This window comes from Prionailurus bengalensis, chromosome D2, assembly GCF_016509475.1.
Source record: "Prionailurus bengalensis isolate Pbe53 chromosome D2, Fcat_Pben_1.1_paternal_pri, whole genome shotgun sequence".
Classification (NCBI taxonomy): Eukaryota; Metazoa; Chordata; class Mammalia; order Carnivora; family Felidae; genus Prionailurus; species Prionailurus bengalensis.
The window spans coordinates 13,990,791-14,012,258 of NC_057351.1; the positions used below are offsets into that span (position 1 = coordinate 13,990,791).

The 21,468-nt window shown below is 43.6% G+C and overlaps 1 protein-coding gene across 2 annotated transcripts in view; it reads left to right on the top strand.

The window, feature by feature from the left end:
• The first annotated feature begins 272 nt into the window (after positions 1 to 272).
• The window catches only part of TARBP1 (TAR (HIV-1) RNA binding protein 1), an 88,502-nt gene continuing 67,306 nt past the window's right edge, over positions 273 to 21,468 (top strand). For both annotated transcript variants that reach the window (XR_006299754.1, XM_043596284.1), the window contains exons 1-9: positions 273 to 1,248; positions 6,595 to 6,692; positions 8,174 to 8,243; positions 10,475 to 10,623; positions 11,508 to 11,560; positions 13,088 to 13,185; positions 16,335 to 16,470; positions 17,070 to 17,166; positions 18,318 to 18,407. Coding sequence is in view for 1 of the 2 variants with exons in the window: in XM_043596284.1 (XP_043452219.1) it covers positions 309 to 1,248; positions 6,595 to 6,692; positions 8,174 to 8,243; positions 10,475 to 10,623; positions 11,508 to 11,560; positions 13,088 to 13,185; positions 16,335 to 16,470; positions 17,070 to 17,166; positions 18,318 to 18,407 (1,731 nt within the window). In the remaining variant the exon portion in view is untranslated. The remainder of the gene's footprint in view (positions 1,249 to 6,594; positions 6,693 to 8,173; positions 8,244 to 10,474; positions 10,624 to 11,507; positions 11,561 to 13,087; positions 13,186 to 16,334; positions 16,471 to 17,069; positions 17,167 to 18,317; positions 18,408 to 21,468) is intronic.

Here is a 21,468-nt window from a genome sequence, read left to right on the forward strand (position 1 = left end):
CGCCTGCTTGATTTAGGGCTCTGGGGCAGGCCCATCTCCAATTAGGAATTGATGGAGTTGATGCCCTGATGACAGTAACGTTTAACGAGGGCTTTCTTTCCACTACAAACTAGTAAGGGAGGGGCGAGAGGGATCGGGTTGCAGGCGGTGCTGCAGGGGGGAGCCCCAGAGCGCGCAGGGCCGGACCTGGGCGGGCTGAGGGCCCCCTCCGGGCAGGCGTGAGCCCGGGCCAGCCGCGCACGCGCACGCACTCGCGCACGCCGGCCCCTCATTTGGGCGCCGGGTGTCGGCGGCGCGCGCGGGGGTAAATGGAGTGGGTGCTCGCGGAAGCGTTGCTGTCGCAGAGCCGGGACCCCCGGGTCCTGCTCGGAGCGCTGTGCCGCGGGGAGGCGTCCGCGGAGCGCGTGGAGACGCTGTGCTTTCTGCTGCAGCGACTCGAAGACGAGGAGGCGCGCGGCGGCGGCGGCAGGGGCGCGGGCGCGCTCCCGGAGGCGGCGCGCGAGGTCGCCGCGGGGTACCTGGTGCCGCTGCTGCGGGGCCTGCGCGGGCGCCCGGCGGGCGGCTCGGACCCCGGCCCGCCGGCCCGCCACCGCCGGCGCGTGCTGAGGGCGGCGGGCGCCGCCTTGCGTTCGTGCGCCCGCCTCGCCGGGGGCTCGCAGCTGGCGGCCGCCCTGGCCGAGGAGGCGCTGCGCGACCTGCTCGCCGGGGGGCCCGCGCCCGGCGCCGAGGCGGCCGTGGAGGTGCTGGCGGCCGTCGGGCCTTGCCTGCGGCCCCGCGAGGACGGGCCGCTGCTGGAGCGGGTGGCGCAGGCGGCCCTCGCCCTGGCGCTGGCCGCCGACGGGGACGGGGGCGAGGCCGGGCCCGCGGAGGACGCGGCGGCGCTGGCGGCCGGGCGGCTGCTGCCGGCGCTGGGCCAGTGCGGCGGGGCGGCGCTGCGGGCCGTGTGGGACGGGCTGGGCGCGGCCGGTGCGCCCCCGGGGCCGGGCCGCGTCGGGCCGCAGCTGCTGGTGCTGAGCGCCCTGGCCGAGAGGCTGCTGCCGGAGCCCGGCGCCGACCGCGACCCGCGCACGCGCGAGGAGGGCCCGGACGCGCGGCGCTGCTGGCGCTTCTGGAGGACGGTGCAGGCGGGGCTGGCCCAGGCCCAGGACGCCCTGACGCGCAAGCGAGCGCGCTACCTGCTGCAGAGGGCGGTGGAGGTGTCGGCGGAGTTGGGGGCCCGCTGCGCCTGCGGCCCACAAGAAGGAAACGGTACTTGCCTCTTTGCCCCCGGCCCCACCCCGCTTGGCCTTCCGCTGGGGAGGCCCCCCGCTTCTGAAACCCAGCCCTCCGCCCTCGGTGCCTGATGTGCCTTCCCTTGACCTTAAAGCCCGGACACCTTGGGAGCCTCACCTCGAGAGGATGTGCTCCAAGTGTCACCAATCACAAGCAGCTGAGAACAGTCAGCGTTTCTTAACCTTTCTGACCCAGAGCGGGGCGGAACCCTGCGTCCGTGGAATAATTAGGAACAGGACTGAGCCCATTCAGGATTTTACAGACCACATTTGTGCGATCTCGTGGTAGGTCCATCCTAACAGAAAGGAAGGGTTCGCTTCCATCAGACTGAAAGAAAAATTATTTCCCTGTCCTGACCAGTGCATTGAGGTTTGAGTGTTAGAATTCTGAACCCGAAATCGTCACACTCTTTGAAAGTTTCTCTTGGCAATTCTCTGGGAGTTACTGAAGTTTGTTAAATGTGTAGTCCTTAAGTCGACCTTTTGAGGGTATTTTTGCTGTTGATTTTAAGTAATTTTTTTTTTTTAAACCTTTTGAGCCTGGGCTTCCTACAAGAGTAGTTGAAATAACCAGGACTCCCTTCTATTTGGTACTTAACTGTTAATTGGTTTGTTCACTGAAATGTGTGGACATGCCCTTCGGTCATCTTTTTGAGCTCTCCAAGACCGAAAATAGATTGATTCAACATTGTCTCAGTAGACAGAAAATTTCTACTTTGTCAGCCATAGCTGCCTATTACTGGTAAAGGATTTTTGTTTGGTTGAAGTTGTGAGTAGATTTTCCTGTTTGTCTAAAACATTAGATAGTAAATATTTTGACAGCCCACCAATTGGTGATCATCTAATTAGAGTTTTCACTGGAGAGGACTTTTTAAAAAAATATCTTATTTGTTTTTGAGGGAGAGCTCAAGGAGGGGCAGGGCAGAGAGAGAGGGAGACAGGAGCTGAAGCAGCATCCGAAGCAGGCTCTGTGCTGACAGCGAGCTCAATGTGGGGCTCAAAGTCACAAATGGTGAGATCGTAACCTGAGCTAAGTCAGATGCTCAACCAACTGAGCCACTCAGATGCCCCTGGAGAAGACTTTAAAAATACCAAAATTAAAGCCATTTATTTTAAAGAATCATTCTGCAGAGTTTTAAAGATAAGCAATAGTTTTTCTGTGCTCTCCCACTTCTAGTTTCCATTTCAGAAAACAACGTCTTGTACCCTTTTAATGGATTATTTTGGTACTTACCTCTGTGTCTTCCAATGATCTGGGTAAAGCAACATCCATTGTCATAGTTACCCTTTGGTTAAATGTGAATTCAACATTATAAAGGTATGACTGAAATTACTGTTCACAGGTGATCTATGTAGTAAGCTACGATTTTTTTTTTCCTTCTTTCAAGTTTTTCCTGGAATTACATCATTTAAAAATCTGGTTCTCCCTGTATCACTAATTCAGCCTCAGATTTTTAGCTAGTTGTCTCAGTTTTTCTTGTACAAAATTTTCCTGGTTTTTCTCTTAGATTTCTTTGACACTTTTTTTTTTAAATGTTTATTCATTTTTGAGAGAGACAGAGACAGCGTGAGCAGGGCAGGGGGAGAGAGTGAGAGAGGGAGACAGCAACCAAAGCAGGCTCCAGGCTCTGAGCCATCAGCACAGAGCCCGATACTAGGCTTGAAGCCACGAACTGCAAGACCACGCTTAACCGACTGAGCCCCCCAGGCGCCCCTTGGATTTCTTGATCATTTCTGTTAGATGCCTGTAGAAGTTCAGCCTGGTGCCCAGTTGTCATTCTTAATCTGCCTTCACCTGAGTCCTGTCTTGGAACTCTTGTTTCCTGGGGTTCTTACCTTCCCCTTTTTTGACTTACTTGTTTTTCCAGAGATCGAAATTTTTAAGAGCATATCTGATGAATCCATCAAAGAACCCGTTGTGTCTGATATGTTTTTATATCCAGCATTTCTATCTGACACTTCCGTTCACTGAGAATCCCCATCTGTTCATACATGCTCTCTGCCTTCTCCCCTAGGTCCTTTAACATCTTCAACATACTCATCCTAGTCATGTGTGTATGCATGGGCCATTTCTAAGTTTGGTTTGGGTTTTTGTTTTATTTCTTGGCGGTGGGGTCACTGTCTTCAGTAGAGACTGAAGCAAATATTTATGCATAGAGAAGGCCGCTCTTCTGTTAGGCCATTAGTGCTGGGGGTTGAGTCACACTAGTGTGTATTTGGATCTTGTTGTTGCTGTGGTTGTGGATTATTGCTGGCTTATGTTCAGTGGGAAGTCGGGAGTACCCAGGGGTTCGGTCAGTGTACTTGTTTTTCTGAGGCCCTTGATGCTAACACCACAGCTGGGGTCCTTCCCTCAGGGGTAGACCGCTGATGTTTGTCCCTCGGTGCAAGGCTGGAGGTGGAGGGTGAAGGGGGGTGGGACTTTTCATATCTTCTGCACCAGCCTCTTCTTAGGCCCCATGTGCCTGAACCTCAGGGTTCCAGCTTTCTATGCCATCTCTGCCCCCACCCCCGTGGCCAATAACCTCTGTCTCCTACCCTTTTTAGTCTGTGTGCTGCCGAAGCTAGCACATCTCTGCCTCCCGCTTAGTGGAGAGTTTAGAGTTCCCTTACCCTGTCCTTTGGTGGCTTCGTTCTGCTTGTATCTGCGGGAGGTCTTGGCTGCTGGTTTCCTGCCCTCTCCCAGCAGCAGACCTGCTGCCAGTCCCAGTGCAGGACTCTGGGCATGAGACGGTCTCCTCCTGTCGGTGCAGGTTTCTGTCCATCCTTCAGGGCAGCCAGCTTTTGCCTGGTATCAGGACTGCGGCAGGCATGGGGACGTGCGAGGCTTTCCCCCAGGGGCGGACAGGTGTGGCCTCTGGTGTGAGGGGGGGTCCAGGGTGCAGACAGGCTTAAGCAGCTGAACACCATCTTGTACCCTTGGAGGGCTAGGATGGGCTTCTCCAGTTAGTCTTGCTGCCCCTTCGAACCTGGGTGGGGCCTGCATGCTTGTGCTGCAAAGTCTCTTGCCTTTCCCACAGTCTTTCTCAGAACAGCTGGAGGAGGCCTAAGGGAACTGAGCTGGTGAATGGTTGTGGATTCCCTTTGCGGTTCTCCAGGTGCTAGGCTGTTAAACTAGCCCACACCTGGCCTTGAGAAACTCCCCAAACGTTCGTTGTTTCTTTGCCTCTCTATTTTTCAAGTTCCTTTATTTATTTTGAGAGAGAGAGAGAGAGAGAGAGAGAGAGAGAGAGAGAGAGAATCCCAAACAGGCTCCGTGATGTCAGCGCAGAGTGGACGTGGGGCTTGATCCCACGAGCAGCGAGATCATGACCTGACCCGAACTCAAGAGTTGGATCCTTAACTGACTGAGCCACTCAGGTGCCCCTCGTTGTTTTTTTTAAACTACTTTTTGGTGACCACCTCTTCCTGCACTTGGCCAGAGGTAGGTCAGTTTGCGTGTCCTGTCTGTTCTTGGAGAGACTTTCTGCCCTTTAGAGTCCAGATCACCGGGTTGCTCGACAGCCTTAGGTTTCAGGAGTTCAAGATTTTGTGTGTTGTCCCGCTTTTCCCTTTGTCAGTGTGGCAGGAATGTTCTTCTGTGGCTTTCTATATCCTAAGTGAAAGCTAAGACCAAGCGTGTCTAAATGCCTTTGTTTTCCCATCACATTTGATTTATGGTTTGACCGGGAGCAGGATTCTAGCCTGGAAAACGTTTCCATTCAAAATTTTGAAGGCATTGATCTATTGTCTTCGAAGCTGGAGCTTTCGTCGTTGCTCTTGTGCAGTCTGAAACCATCCTGAATCATGTTTATTTATATGTGCTGTGTTTCTTCTCCGTGGAAGTAGGGACTGTGCCCCCATCATTCTGAAATTTCACAGTTTTGGCTTGGGTCAGTTTTCATCCCTGTGCTGGCCACTGGTGGACCTAGTCAATCTGGAAATCATGTTCTTCAGTTCTGAGAACTTCTCCTGAATTACTTTATTTCCTTCCTTCCTTCCTTCCTTCCTTCCTTCCTTCCTTCCTTATTTCTGTTCTCATGTTGGATATTGAAGCTCCTGGACTGGTTAGCAAAGCGTCTTCTCTCCTGTTTCCTATGATTTTGTCTCTTTGTTCTATTTCTTGGGTGACTCTCTCAGCATTATTTCCGGTCCTTTCTCTGCAGCTTCTTGTTTGTTGCTATCGAATTTTTATTCTCACGCGATCTTTCTTGTTCTTACAATGCGCCCTTATTAATCGTATCCTTTTCTTACGGCAGCCTGAGGTTTATCTTGTTCCCCCTAGTTGTGTTTTCTCCAAATCTCCTCTGTTTGTTTGGTCTTGATCTTTAATGTGCACGTTCCCTCAGACATCTGGTGATCCTTAGATACCTGTTTCTATTTAAGAATGAGGAGCCAAAAACCAAGTTTAAGTCTCTAAGCACATGAGCAGAGCCTGCATGAACTTCACTGCAAGGTGAGCTCCCATGACAGGTCTTTCCTCTTGGGCTGGCCAGATTCCACGGAGACCTTCTAGTCTGCTGCTGCATAGTGAAGTCCTGGTCAGCATTCTGGGACCTGAGGGGCTCATGTGGTAGAAGGGGCAGGTAGAGGGGGATCTCAGCACCCGGCTGCTTCCATGGTCACTTAATTCCCGGCTTCATACGGCACTCATTCCTGACCTCAGCGGAGTCCAATGCCTCTCCCTCCAGAGACCCACAGTTTTACCTTCTCCAGAGAATCACTTCCAGGCTTTTTCTGGCTCAGAGCACAGGAAGGGGCACCAAGGCTCTGTTACTTAAACACACCGAACACATCCTCTTTTAGTTTATCCTCGGTTTTTGCTTCTACTTACAGAGTTCGCTTTTGCTGTCAATTCCTTAGGTCTGGGGAAATTTTTAAAGTAGAAATCAATTTTTTTCTTGGCTTTCCCCGTGGGTACTTAATACTCACTTTTCTTGAGTCTGCTTAGTTTTTCTCTAATTTTTCAAGCTAAACTTCACTGCTGTTGTCTGCTTCCCTGTTTTCTCCACGCTTCTGGGCTTTTGCCTCTGAAAAATCTTTGGCTGTTACAGCGAGGTTCTTAGGGAGAGAAAGCAGGGTTTATGACTCTTACCCAGAACTCCAAAACAGTAATCTTATTTAAAAGCAAAGGAAAAGAAAAAAAAAACCAACAAAAAACACAACTCCTTTTGAGATTCTTGTTAGCCCGAGCTTCCTCTCTGGGCTTTGATACAGTGGTACCTTGCATTATTAGAGGATACGGTATCTGGTAACAGTGGCCTGATTTTAAAAATGACTGTCATTAAGAAACCTAAGAAATACGCAAAAGGAGGAACTAATTTTCCTTTTTAAACCACATCAGGCCCGAGTCTGTTTTGGTGGTCTGAGAAGAAAAAGGATGAACTTCTCAAGTTTTGGGAAAACTATATTTTAATTATGGAAACTCTAGAAGGAAATCAGGTGGGTGTTTTCATATTTTAACAAATCCTATGTAGATGCAGTTTTAATTTTTTTTTCAAATGTTTTATAAAAGCAGTGCAAAAAAGACGAATTTGGATAAAGCATAATGGGATACAAGTGCCCTTTGTTCTCTGGCATAAATGCAATTTAAAACTGTTAACTCAGGAAATTAAAGCGTATTTTTAATCGACTTAAATTGTGACTCAGAGACTTTTAGCCTTGTTTATTCTTCCCTTGACATTTCCTTCTAAAGTGTTAGTTTTTACTTTCTCAGTGTTCTGAATAATCTCCAAAGAAATACACACTTAGGAAAATGTTACTTAAGGTGATTCTGAGATGAATTGTTGTTAAATAAATAATTGCCCTTTAATTTTGTAGGCCGGTCTCCCTTCCTTTCTTCCTTCCTTCCTTCTTTCTTGTTTTAGTTCTTGTATCTGTGTGTACCTAGTCATGCAAGTGGAAACTTGAAAAGTCATTTTCAGTTAACTTTGAGTTAGTTTTTGTAGAATCATGAAATTTTTAAGGTGAGAGGAATCTCTCAGAGAGGGAGAGATTGTGCATGTGTGTGGGAAGGGCAGAGAGAGAGAGAGAAAATCCCAAACTGGCTCCGGGCTATCGGCATGGAGCCCCATGGGCCAGTCCTGAACTGTGAGATCGTGACCTGAGCCAAGATCAAGAGTTGGATACTTAACTGACTAAGCCACCCAGGCACCACTAAATTTCTAAATTCAGGGCATCTGGGTGGATCAGTTCGAACATCCAATTTCGGCTCAGGTCATCATCTCCTGGTTTGTGAGTTCGAGCCCCGCCTCAGGCTCGCTGCTCTTCATGTGGAGCCTGCTTTGATTCAGATCCTCTGTCTCCCCCTCTCTCTGCTCCTCTCGCATTTGCTCGCACTTTCTCTCCCTCTCAGAAAAGAAATAAACGTTAAAAAAAAAGCATTTCCAAATTCAAATAAACTTTTATGGTTTTCCTTAATCAGTATATACATAAGATCCCTATAGTTTGTTTAGAAACTCTGATTTACCTACCGTAGTCTAAGTAGTTGAACACTGAACTCTGAACTGGCCCTACTTCTAAATGTATGGCCTTGAACAACTTGAGCGACTAGAGAGAATATTTTTTCCCTGTTTTGTGATCTGTTGGTATTACCAGCTCTGCCTGTTTCCCAGCACAGCTGAGGATTACATGACGTGGTTTATGATTCCCACTGTACAAATGTGACGGTCCTGTTCCTCTACCCTAGGCTGTCTGTGGTCGTTAGCTTTGCCGCACTCGGTCTCCTACACCAGAATTCATATGATTTAACAACTGGAAGAATCTGGCACCTTCTGCATAGTTTTTCTATGGGGAAAAAAAACCCAGAAGGGCTACTGTTCTATAAACGGATGAAAAGCAGATTCATTTTCTTTTTTCAAGTTCACCTCGACGTTTTCGAAGGTGAATTTTTATTTCATATGCTGTTTTGTTTTTGTTTTCAGATCCATGTTATAAAGCCAGTTTTACCAAAGCTCAACAGTCTGTTTGAATATGCGGTGTCCGAGGAAAATGGTAATGATTACGTGTATTTTGATTCTTGTGCCATTTAGAGTTTCTTTTTTCCTCCTCGTTTGTATACCTGCCTCTCACTCATTACAGAGAGTTGGGGAAAACTTTAAAAGTGTAAGGAGGATGATGTGAATCTGCTGCCATCAAGAGAACGGCTGTTAACGTTCCAGACCCACGCCTCTGGACTGATGGATCGTAACGTTTGTCTCACTTAGGCTTGTGTCCCGATGCGTTTACCTATATCCGTAAATAGTTTTTGAGAACGTAATTTTAAACGACTGCAGAGTTTTCTGTGAGCCGGAGGTAGGGTTAACTCTGTAAACTTTTGGTGACGGCACACTTCAACCCTCACAGAAGGAGGAGAATAGCGTGTAAAATGAACCCCCTCGCCCAGCTTCGGACAGTGATCAACACGTGGCCAACGGGTGCCTCGTATCCTCTCTCAACCTGTCCTGCTGCTTCCCCACCAGGGACTGCGAAGCCACCCCAAGACAGCGTATCATGTTGTCTATAATTACTTCAGCGCATATCCTTCAAAGATAAGGGCTCTTCAGCAATGTTTTGATGTCGGTGTGGTCTACGTTTTTAATAATAGCTCCTTGGTATTCTGTATTTTAACTGCTCTCCGTTCTTATTCTCCAGGTCCGTTTCATTGTTTGTTGGTTCCTTTTTGGGGGGTTCAATTACTACTCTGTCACTTGGACTTCTGAGGAAGATTCCAAGACAGAATTTGGAAAACGGTTTTTTAAGCCCTTCCCTAGTACTGTATTTTGAGAGCCTTTTAGGAGACATAGAAGGAAGCGGAGCTTCCTGAAATTATTTTATGAAATGAAGTTTGAGTCAACAAAACCGCTAAATGCAGGCTGACAGTGGTTAGTATGCATATGAATGATAAACTGTTACATTATCATGTTTACCCGTGAGAATTAACCTAGGTAAATGGGTTTTAGTGCCTTCTCTAGATAATTACAACTTTAATAGTTTGACCCCTTAGGAGTTGAGCTTTTATTCAGCCAAGCGCTGTAGTTGTTTTTGGATACACTGGGATTTTTCACAGAGCGAAAGAATCTGTAGTCACCTGGGGCTAGAATTTAATTGAATCCTGTTGTGACTTCCCTTATGCATTTACTATTAAAATGATTCTCTTATTACCATGTTTTGCCCACAGCTCTTGGCAAGCCAAATCAAATAGCAGTGACAGATTTTGAAAAATTACCATTGCCAAAGCATTGAACAAGCATCTTGGCGTAAATTACAAATAATGGACCAATTTATTTCTAGAATGCCATGAGTTAAAAATGCTGAATAATTTTTTTCCTAGAAGAATTAAAGAATATTTCAAAAGAGTTTAAAAAAAAATCTCTAAGGTACATATTTATTCCATGTTTTGTGTGTTTTTGCCCTCACTCATTTATATATTTAACAGAAATTCCTTAGCGTCCAGTGTATGCTAAGTGCTAGGAAAAAAGCGGTGAGACAGATGTACTGTTTTTGATTCAACTTTTGTCTCGTTTCCGTGAAAAAAAAGTCGCGTGATAAGTTCTGTAAAGGTACCAAACAAAGGACTGAAATGGAGTATATAGTGAGCGGGGCAGGGAAGGCCTACCTGAGAAAGGACGTCCAACTTCAGAGTTGAGGCGACACTGTGTACAGAGGTCCTGAGATGGGAACACGAGAGAGCAGCAGAGAGAGAGAGAGAGAGAGAGAGAGAGAGAGAGAGAGAGACCTAAGCAGGCTGCACACTCAGCACAGAGCCCGACACGGGCCTCGATCTCACCAACCGAGAGATAATGACCTGAGCCAAAATCAAGAGTCGACTGAGTCACCCAGGTGCCCCGTTAAGATTTTATTCCACGTATGAGAAGCCACTCAAGGGTTTTAAGTGGAGGAGGGACAGTTTCAGGTTTCTGTGTGAAAAATGGACTGAAGTAGGGTGACAGGGATTGTCTGAAATGGCCCCAAATCTAAAGTCCCAACCCTGTGCGCCGTAGAGGTGGTAAAGTTGCCTGTGGTCTCTCTAAGTGAAACCGTCTGATCATGGAACACTGAAGACTGAAGTCCTTTTGGTCACTCGGTGAGCACCCTTGGATATGATTTAAAAACTCAGTGCTGTAGTGTCCTAATGAAGTTAACGTATCTGTGTGTAAATGTGTTTATTTATGAATCTATAGTCTGTGTGGCACGACACAGTGTGAGAATCAGCTGTCAACAACATCAGGTGTTTATTTCCACAGGAAATTGGCTCTTTCACCCATCCTGGCATATGTGTATTTATAAAAGAATGTTTGAAAGCGAAAATAAAATCCTGACCAAAGAAGGTGTTCTCCATTTTTTGGAGCTATATGAGACAAAGGTTCTTCCGTTTTCGCCAGAATTTTCTGAGGTACTGACAGCTTCTCCCCACCACCCCGCCACCCCCCCCCGCCCCCATTCCCTTTGTCAAGAGATGAGAGGAAAAGGCATTTGTTGCATCGTAAGTGATCTTCAAAAAATCTGTATATTGGGGCTCTCACATAGCAAGTAACACTTTATAGATTTGCATAACGATGCTGCTTCCACAGTTCTGAATCCCTGAATTAGTGTTAGCTATTGTATTAAGCAGAGATCGCCTTTTGAGCTGTATTTATTAGCGTCTATACGTCCATTGATCAGAAATCACACAAAGCGGAGACTGAGAATTATAGCCGTGATTTAAGTCTTACGGTGCCGGTGAGTCACGTGATCACTGGGTGCACAGTGATTTACCCCTTATTTAGAGACACCCTAGTAAACTTTCCTAACTGAGGACCTGCTGTCATGTTTTGAGATGTCTCCTTTTCCACATTCTCCTGTCCTCCCTGCGCTTCCTGGACTCTTGCTTTTTTGGCCCTATGTCGGGTAATATTTTTGAAAATATAATTTTCCCCCCATTTTATTTTCCAGGCATAGGAGCCTACATTTTCTCTTGAGTATCTTTTTTGTTTTTTTCCTCTGTAACTGTGCTTATTTTCCATCGTGTATTTCTTCTTGGGGTTTGTTTCTTCCTTCCTGGCCCCATATGAACGCTCTTCCTAAGTTTTTATCGGGTGGGAAAATTCTGTATTTGTTGTGGCAATAGATTTAAGGGACCCTCCAAGGTCAGCATGGAATTAGCCTGCAGGGTAAGAGATGAGCTTTGCATAGACCAGCTCGTCTGCATCGCTACTGGGATATGCAGTTAGGGCAAAGCTGACTTTTCAAAGTTGCAGCTGTAGCTTAACATTAATTACTTTTTTTCTTTTTTTTTAGTTTATCATTGGACCATTAATGGATGCACTTTCAGAGAGCTCTCTATACAGCAGGTAAACAGGCAGTATGTAACCCAGCAGCAATGTAGGAATATGTACTTGATGTATAAATTTAACATGTTTGTGAAATAGGACCAGGCAGTTTAATGCATTTGGTACATCTTCCGTGTTGCTGAAGAGACATGAAACTTTTTCTTGTTACAACGTCCCTCTGTGTTTGTGGTTCTTCTTGCTCTCTTTCTATTAGCGTATCAAGTGTTCCTTCTTTTTCTCTTATTTCTTACCTTGAACCCTTCCACTCTTGGGCTTCTGGAAAGTATAGGTCACAGAGTTTATTTACTTTCTTCCCCTTGCTCTGTTTTCTGCCCTTTTGCAAATTATAGTGACTTTGGCTAACCAGCAGCTCTGTCTGCTGGGCAGACTTACCCATCTGTGTTCTTTTCAGGGTCGGTCTGTCAGTCTGTCTGTCCATTTGCCTCTCCATCCACGTGAAAAGCCAGGAGTTCACAGCAGCACCTCCGATGCCAATCTGATACCACAGGGCTCACTAACCTTGCCGTTTCCAAATCTGACAGCGGCTGCCATTGTCTAGAATATATCACTTCCTGCCCCCTCTCCACTTTGAAAAGTCAGACAGCGAAAAGTTTGTCATTGTGCGATGGCCTCAGTTTTTCAGCGTTATCTGTACTCTTGAATGATACCTTCAGAATTTCCCCTTGCTTTTGAACTTACGTTGTCTTTCCAACATCGATGAAGTAAATTTATACTTGCAGGTCTTCTGTTCGGTGTACCTCTAAACAGAAAAACAAACACACACCCACTGCCAGTCTCTTTGAGATGTTTAAGTTAGTTTGTGCTGCTGTTAATATTTAATCCTATTTAATAAATATTGAAAGAACATAGCAATGCTTGATCTGCCAATTAGTTTTCAGATAACTCATTACTATTGAATAGTTCTGTGAAGCAATTAGACAGCTGGAGAGCAGTAAAACCTACTTGGTGCCTCTAAAGGAGCCGGCAGACACATTTATTATGAAATGCCTTCAGTTTTCGCCCACTCTAATGTGTTCAGTTAACAGATAATGTCCCTGGCGGAAGCATATGGCAGAAAAAAACCACGACTTTAGTAGACAGACGCGAATAGTTAAATGCTCTTGCAGAAGTAATTAATTACCCATATATGTTTTTCTGGGAATGTTATTTCTTTTATTTAATACTTAAAGATTTGAAATCATTGGATTATACGTTGGAAACAATGAAGTATAATTGAAAATGATCATTTTTAGATTTTTTAAAAACTGACGCTGTTTAGCAAGAGTCCTATATGCGTGTCAGGGAAATTACCGCAAAAAGGAAATTCGCGGCTACTTAGTATGTTACGTTATTAACCCATGTCCGTTTTCCTAGAAGACCCTGATGTTTCTGTAATCAGAAGGAGCTTCAAAATTTCACTGAAAAATAAAATGCAGGTTCAGAAAAAGATGTTTGTTGTTGAAAGACTTTTGAGCCATAGTTCATCTAGTTTCAGTATCCTTATTTGTAAATTTTAAATATTTGTTTCTTTCCCTCATTTGTCTATAGGTCCCCAGGCCAGCTGATAGGAAGTGGTTCTCCATTGGGACTGAAATTACAGAAGTTTTTAGTCACTTATATTTCTCTTCTTCCAGAAGAAATAAAGAGTATGTGTTGGCAAAGAGTTTTTTAATTTATTAGCTTTAAGGCTTAAAAAATTTTTTTAGTATATTGGTGATAAGCACTATCCTATAACTATTATAATCAATATTATCAAAGTAATTTCCTTGTTTTGGAATTTACCTATTTTGTCAGAATTATACAGGTGTTTATTGTAATTGAGTGCACACTTTTGCCTTTATATATAATACGTAATTACTAGTATTGGCACGAGTAAAGTGGAAGTAATTAAAACAATTTTTTTTGTTTATATTTGAGAGAGGGAGAGAGAGCAAGCACGAGTGGGGGAGGGGCAGACAGAGGGGGAAACAATCCGAAGCAGGCTCCAGGCTGTCAGCACAGAACTCGACACAGGTCCCAAACCTATGAACCTGTGAGATCATGACCTGAGCCAAAGTTGGACGCTTAACCGACTGAGCCACCCCAGGCGCCCCAACATAGAAGTAATTTTAGAATGGGTGCTGCAGTTGGCTGTCTTTTCTAGTTTTCTCTATTCGTTTTCTAAAAATCAGTAAAATTGTTTGAAGAAAGTGAAGCCTGGGTTTAGGAAAAAGTTGTAAACAGAATATCCGTTGTGGCAAAACTGCCCGTCTATAGATATGAACTTAAAAGGTCACAGAAACGTACAGTTGTTTCATGTAAGACCTTCTATCTTAGAAATACCCGTTCACATTGGGGGTTTATTTTCCTTTCTGAGGAGTTAAGTTGATAAGCAAAGAACAAAACCAGCGTTCTTTCGTTTGCTGAGCAGAAAGACTTAACTCTACTTCCTGGGTCCTTTTCACTCGTGGCTTTGTGGCTTGTAAAGTGAACCTGGGTATGAAATATATGCATGTTTCCTTTTGTATTTCATCTGCAAGTATAGCGAAACAAGTGACCGATGGTAATATCTACTTAAAAGTCAGGAGAAAAGGGAAAAGATGATCTGTATATCTCAACTTCAGACTTATGGAAAATTGATTACTTTGATTGCTTTTGTAAAAAATCCGCTCCTGGAGAAGGTAACTCTCAGACGCTCTGTAGTTTGCCCGAAGTCAGCCATACGGAGATTACTGTGCCGACCACATTGGCACATCCCAGATCAGCGCCAAGCGAGGGAGGGGGTGGGGGTCAGCGCCCCCGGGGTTTCAGTGCCTGCTGTCTGTGGCCATAGCCAGCATGCAGAGGATACCTGAAAGCATGTCGAATGAATGTGAAATGGAAGCGTGGCCATCGCCGTCTTCTGTGCTGTGAGTGAGGTGTTAGGCAAAAGGGGGAACTTAATTAGTCCCACAAGAGGGCAAGTAAAGTGTTTGTTTACTCAGGTTTTACTTGGTAGTTTTTTAGTCAACAATTTCCAGTGAGTATCTTAAATGTATCTAGTTTTGTGCTAGATACTTTGGAAGATACAAAATGCATGATATTTTATAAATAAGTAGTATAAAGTATTATTTTATAAGTAAAACATGAAACACACGTTCCTTTCAGCAGCTTCCAAGGATTTCTTAAGTCATTCTATAGGGATGATCAGAGGAAGCAGACATTTACGCTAATTGCATGACGTAAGGGTCCTTTAGGAAATCACATATTAGCAGAGAAGGCAGGACAGAGCACCTGAGGTTTGTATCTCAAAATAGAAAAATAAACAGTGATTAGATCCATTCTTTTTTGTTTTGAAAGCTATGAAATGTCTTTTTTTTTTAATTTTTTTCTAATGTTTATTTATTTTTAAGAGGCAGACTGTGAGCAGAGGAGGGGCAGAGAGAGAGGGAGACACAGAATCCAAAGCAGGCTCCAGACCCTGAGCTGTCAGCACAGAGCCTGATGTGGGGCTTGAACCCACAAACTGGGATGATGACCTGAGCCGAAGTCAGATGCTTAACCGACTGTGCCACCCAGGCGCCCTGATTAGACCCGTTCTTACCCTGTTTTTCTTTAATATCTCCAACAGAAGAATGGCTTTTACCAGTAAAAAGTTGATCTTTTACCTTAAGCTTTTTTTTTTTTTTTTTTTTTTTACTATAGCTGCATGGTTATCAGAATCTTTACAATAGAGTAGAATACTTATAGGAATGCAATTTGAAATAACATTGATTTTTTCCAACAGGTTTGTTGAGCTAAAATTCACATACCATAAAACCCTTTTAAAGTGTTCAATTCATTTATTTTTTAGTATATTCACAAAGTTGTACAACCATTACTTCTAATTCCAGAATATTTTCATCACCCCCCCGAAAGAAACTCTATGCCCATCATCAATCAGTTTCCACTAACCTCCTTTCAGTTCCTGTCAGCCACTAATCTTTCTCTACAGGTTTGCCGACTCTAGACATTTCATGTACATGGAATCATACAGTATGTGGCCTTTTATTTTATGTCTGGCTTCTTTCATTTAGCATAATGTTTTTAGTTTAACCCATGATGGGTCATCCAATAATGACCCATGTATCAATATTTCATTCTTTTTTGTGACTGAATAATACTGTACTGTATAGATATCTCACATTTTTATTTATCCTTTTATCAGTTGGTAGACATCTGGATTGGTCCCACTTTTGTTTTTTAAGTTTACTTATTTATTTTTGAGAAGGCGAGTGAGCACAAGCAGGGCAGGGGCACAGAGAGAGGGAGAAAGAGAATCCCAGGCAGGCTCCACGCTGTCAGCACAGAGGCCCCACTCAGTATCGAACTCATGAACCCTGAGATCATGAGCTGAGCCGAGATCGAGAGTCAGATGCTTAACGAACTAAGTCACCCGGGTGCCCTGGTTCCACTTTTGAATATTATGAATAACTCTCCTGTGCATATTCACATACACATTCTTGTATGAACATATGCCTTCAGTTCTTTTGAGTATATGCCCAGGAGAGGAATTGTTGGCTCCTCTGGTAATTCTCCGTTTAACTCATGGAAGAGCTACCTAACTTTTCCATACTGGCTGCACCGTTGTGCACTCCCACCAGCAGTGTGGGAGGGTTCCAATTTCTCTGTGTCTGTGTCAGCACTTGTTACTGTTTATGATTGTAGCCCTCCTCGTGGGTGTGAAGTTCTGTCTCATGGTTTTTGATGTGCATTTTCATACCTAATGACTGCTGACGTTGAGAAGCTTTCCAGGTGCTTATTGGCAACGGTGATATTTTACAACTTTTTCTTTCAGGCAGTTTCCTATTAAAGTGTATTCAGAAGATGTCAAGTAGACATTGGTGTGCCATTCCCATTTTGTTTCTGTCAAAGGCTTTGGCAAATGTCCCACGATGTAAGGCCCTGGGTATCGAAGCTCTTCTTGCTCTCAGGTAATTTACTTCCTGCTCACATACGTTTGTGTGTTCACATATGGTTATCTGCCATAACTTTCCGTCAGTAAATTTTGTTTTCCCCTCTGCTTTCATCTATCGTGAGTGGTTTTGGTTAATACTGGCCTTGGGACTTCTGAGCCTTTAATTTTTATATTAAGTAGTAAAAAAAAAAAAATCTGTGTATGTGGTTGAGCTTACTTTGTTTTTATGAATTACTGATGTAAGTTTGTGCCATGATACATGCTATTGGATTTTGATGATTTTGAAACAAGGCCGGTAAGGTTCTCTTAAATTACATTGATAATGTAGGAAACTAGAACTAAAATACCAGACGGTAATATTGATTGTAAAGTATTTCAAAAACCATAAACTTCTTATTTTAAAAGTGTCATTTATAGTCTTTGAAAGAGGTATGTTTCATAGTAAATTGAGTTCTAGTAGAGACCTCATGGAAAATAATAGCCTTGAAGTTGCACTGACAGTGACTTTCTGCAATGGGAATCGTAGATACTAGAAATCAGCTTGTCAGTATTTACGAGTTATCAGAATTGTCTTTGAGAACATGGAAACGCATTGTTTTTGTTTTTTGACGTCAGGGATGTTCTTCAGTGTACTATGATCACCCATCAGATTCTATTGAGAGGGGCGGCTCAGTGCTACCTTCTTCAGACAGCCATGAATTTGGTAGACGTGGTAAGTTTGTCTTCTTTACTCATGATACTTCAATTTACAAGTCTTTCTCCATGAGCAGGTGTGCAGAAAAGTGTCAACATAGCAGGCCTGTGGTGCTGTCATTAGAAAGCCCTGCTCATAAGGTCAGCCCAGCCCTTGCTCGTGGCTGGGAACTTGGATTTCAGGTTTCCCCCTATCCTCACTGGTAAGAGTGATGTACTGTGCCTCAGGTGTTTACACACACAGTCGTCTATACTGAACACCTCCTCCTTCTCGGAGTCTGGGACTTTGGTAGGTGCTCTGGAGAGATGGCTGTGTGATCAGCTCCCAGTAAAAACCCAGGGCCATAAGTCTCTTCCCTGGTAGACAACATTTCGCATGTTGTTACAGCTTGTTGCTGGAGGGATTAAACCTGTTTCGGGTGATTTCACTGGGGGGAGAGGGGTTTCCTCTTCACATCTTCCTGTAAATCCACCTTCAAGGAATGTAGGGTATCTTTGTTTTTTACAGAGCCACACCACTACGATTGCTAAAAATAGGGGTTAGCAAACTTTTCCCGTGAAGGGCCAGAAAAAGTCCCATTTTTTAAGGTTCTGTGTGTATCTGTTACAACTTAAAAGCAGCCATAGACAGTTTATAAATAAAGGGACTCTGTACCACTAAAACTTTATTTACAAAACAGCTGCGAGTGGTTTTGCTGACTCCTGGCCTAGAGCAAGGTATCTTAATTCAAGATGTACAGTCTTAAGAGAATGAAAAGACTTAGGTGGTTTTCATGAGGCAGGGTGTCGTTTCATAAAGCAGGGCTTAGAAAAGGAAGCATCACTTTTCGACTTAAGTAATTTCTTATAGAATGTTTTTGTTTTGCTTTTAGACTGTGACCATCTTGTCTTTAAGGTAGTAGCCTTGACTGTAAGGAAAATAGGTGTATAAAATAATCATTGACTTTATATAATGATGTAACGTTTGTAGTCAGTATCTTCATTTCTAAGGTTGAGTATTTTCTTTTTAAAAAAATAGCTTTCTTTTGATTTAGCTAGTAATATTCTACTTTAAATAGTATGCTTTGCTTTTAGAGTGATTTCATTTTATTTGCTTAAAAATTTTTAAATGAGTGATTTTTTTTTTAACTGCCCTGACACCTTCTCCCCGACCCCCCCGCCATCTTATAGGAGAAGGTGTCACTCTCTGATATTTCAACTTTTCTCATGTGTCTGAGACAAGAGGAGTCCTTAGGACGAGGAACCTCATTGTGGACAGAGGTGAGATTGAAAATAATTTAATGATAAGGTCTTTGAAATGTTATAAAAATTTTATTCTAATTCACTAGTCTCTTATGTAACATACAGTGATGGCTTTGTTATCTACCAATAGAGGTTTTCTTTTTCTTTTTTTTAACGTTCTTTTTGAGAGAGAGAGAGTCCGAGTGGGGCAGGGTAGAGAGAGAGGGAGACACAGAATCTGAAGCAGGTTCCAGGCTCTGAGCTATCAGCACAGAGCCTGACGCGGGGCCCGAACCCACGGACTGTGAGATCATGACCTGAGCTGAAGTCGGTTGCTTAATTGACTGAGCCACCCAGGCGCCCCTACCAACAGAGCTTTTAAAATATTGGATATTTGCTTTGAATGGACCTAACAGTGCAGCTTGGATTCTTATGGGGAGACAGGAGAATGTTGGGGATAGAGACAGACTTACTTAGAAGAGAAGGTAGGGCTCGTAGGCAGATCTTGAGTCCGGATGTGATGTATTAGGAGTCACGATAACTCAAAAACAGGAACACAGACCTCCTCTTTTGCCTTTTGTTCTGTTTGTTAATGGCAGTTCCATCTACCCATTTGCCCAAGTCTCACATTTTAGTAATTCCTGATTCTTCCTGACTTTATGCATCGAACCCACCATGAAATCCTCAGTGCCTTTCCTTTTCTGCCACCCTTGCTCTTAAGGAGCTCTTAAGGAGTTAAGGGTCTTAAGGAGACCCTTAACTAGTACTGCCTCACCTGCGACAGCCTTGGCAGCCTCGGGGTGCCACTGTGGCCTCACGGTGCTCCTTTTGTCCGTGCGGTCTTCATTGGTCTGCTTCCTCCTCTTTGTTTTGTCTGAAACCATGGGACTCCATCCACACTACTCACATCAGCTCATATGATGGGTCTAGCTGGTTGAATTCTAATCTTATACAGTTCTACAGTTTTTGAGGACAGGGAGCTTTTTAAAAAAAGATTTATATTTCTCCCAATTACTGATTACTGAGATTACCGAGGGCAGGGATGTGATTAATTTATTTTAGAAAGCAAGTTTGTCTATGTATGCTCAGAAACAAGAGAAATCAACTTGAGCCATGCTAAAATAATTTAGGTGTGAAATCATGAGGGCATAGAGTAGGGTAATGGAATGAAGAAGGAGGAGAAAATCGGGGCCTTTAAAAATTAGAATTTCATCGTATTTTCTTGATAACACTGCATCTCATTAGGTGGAATCTGAAAAATACAGAAGCATATAAAGAAAATAAAAATAACCTGTAATGCCTGCAACCAAATTAAATCCATAATTTTTGCCTTAATTATTAATGTTTTCAGTATATGTATTCTCAGTCTTGCTTTCTTACCTCATATACATATAATAACATAGTAGGGGCGCCTGGGTGGTTCAGTCGGTTAAGCGTCCGTCTTGATCCCAGTGTTGTGAGTTCAAGCCCTCGCGCTGGGTCCCATGCTGGGCATGGAGCCTACTTAAAAATAAAATAAGATAAAATAAATATTAATATGTGTGATTTTCTAAACAAAGTTACAATTATGCTGTTCCGAATTTTATTTTTCATCTTCACGTACATTTGAGCATTTTAACATGTTGCTAAATAATCTTCCACCAAGTGATATTTAAAATTTCAGGTGATTAAATCTTTTAGAATTTATTGAATCAGTTCTTTTTGTTGGACTTCTGTGTCAGATCTTATCATTTCATCTAGAAGTATGTGCTGCTAAAAGACAAAGACTTTAAAAGGGGCTAAATAGGGGCACCTCGATGGCTCAGTCGGTTAAGCGTCCGACTGTGGCTCAGGTCATGATGTCGTGGTTCATGGGTTCGAGCCCCGTGTCAGGCTCTGTGCTGACAGCTCAGAACCTGGATCCTGCTTTGGATTCTGTGTTTCCCTCTCTCTCTGTCCCTACTTGACTCACACCCTGTTTCTCTCTCTCTCTCTCTCTCAAAAAATCAATAAATCATTAAAAAATTTTTTTTAAAAAGGGCTGAAGTAGGCTCTTATCATACCTAAAAATGTTCATGATAATTTCTTGATTTCAAATATTCAGTGTTTAAATTTCTCCAGATGCTCAGTAAGTGTGTTTGTACTTTGCTTTTTGTTTGTTCAAATATTCAGCTTTGTTCAAGTATTCAAATGAGGTCACTTCATGGCATTGATGTGTACAGTTTGTAAATTGTGGTGGATCCATCTGAAATTTATCTTGGGACACGGTATGAATGGTAAGGTTTCAGTGAGAAAAGGCGTGTGAAAATGCTTCAGACTATGCTTGATCCACACTAAGTTTGACACACTCTACCATTTTTGTCCTTTCCCCTCTGACCAGCCGGATGCTGTTTTATTTGTCAGCAAGGAGCCCCCCTTAGATTTCTTAATTAGTTCCGCTTATTTTCTTCATTCGCTGAGTCATTCCTATGTCTTCATCTTTTTCCTTCTTTTTAACTTTCTTTTGGTCTGTTTGCTTATCCCTTAATATCTTGGTTTACTGAAGACTGTCGTGTGCACACTTTGCACACAGTGGACTCCTTGATAAGTTTTGGAAATTCGTGGTCAGCAAGATACACATGGCCGCTGTCCTCACAAAGCTTACAGGCTGGTGGTTTATCTGAACCCAAACTGTAATTCTTTCTGTTTAAAAATAGAAGCAAATATGTATATATGTACCTTAGCTTAGTTCTGGCTATAGTGCATATGGAGTAGTGTCCTCATTGCAGTAACAATCTCTATTATGTTGAATCATGTAAAATCATTGATATTCGGTCAGTTTTAACCTGTGGAAATGGAATTTTCCTATAGCTCAACCTAAGTAATTTTTAAAATTCAAGGGCAGTATTAGGTTCACAGAGAAACTGAACAGAAGGTGTAGAGAGGTCCCTACACCTCCTCACCAGTCCCCTCCTCCTCCCTCTGTATTATTAACATCTTGCGTTAATGGGATATATTTGTTATGATTGATGAGCCAGTATTGATACATGACTATTAACTAATGTCCATAGTTTACATTGGGGTTCACTCTTTGGTTTTGTGTATTTCATGGACTTTGGTAAGTGTGTAATGACACAAATAC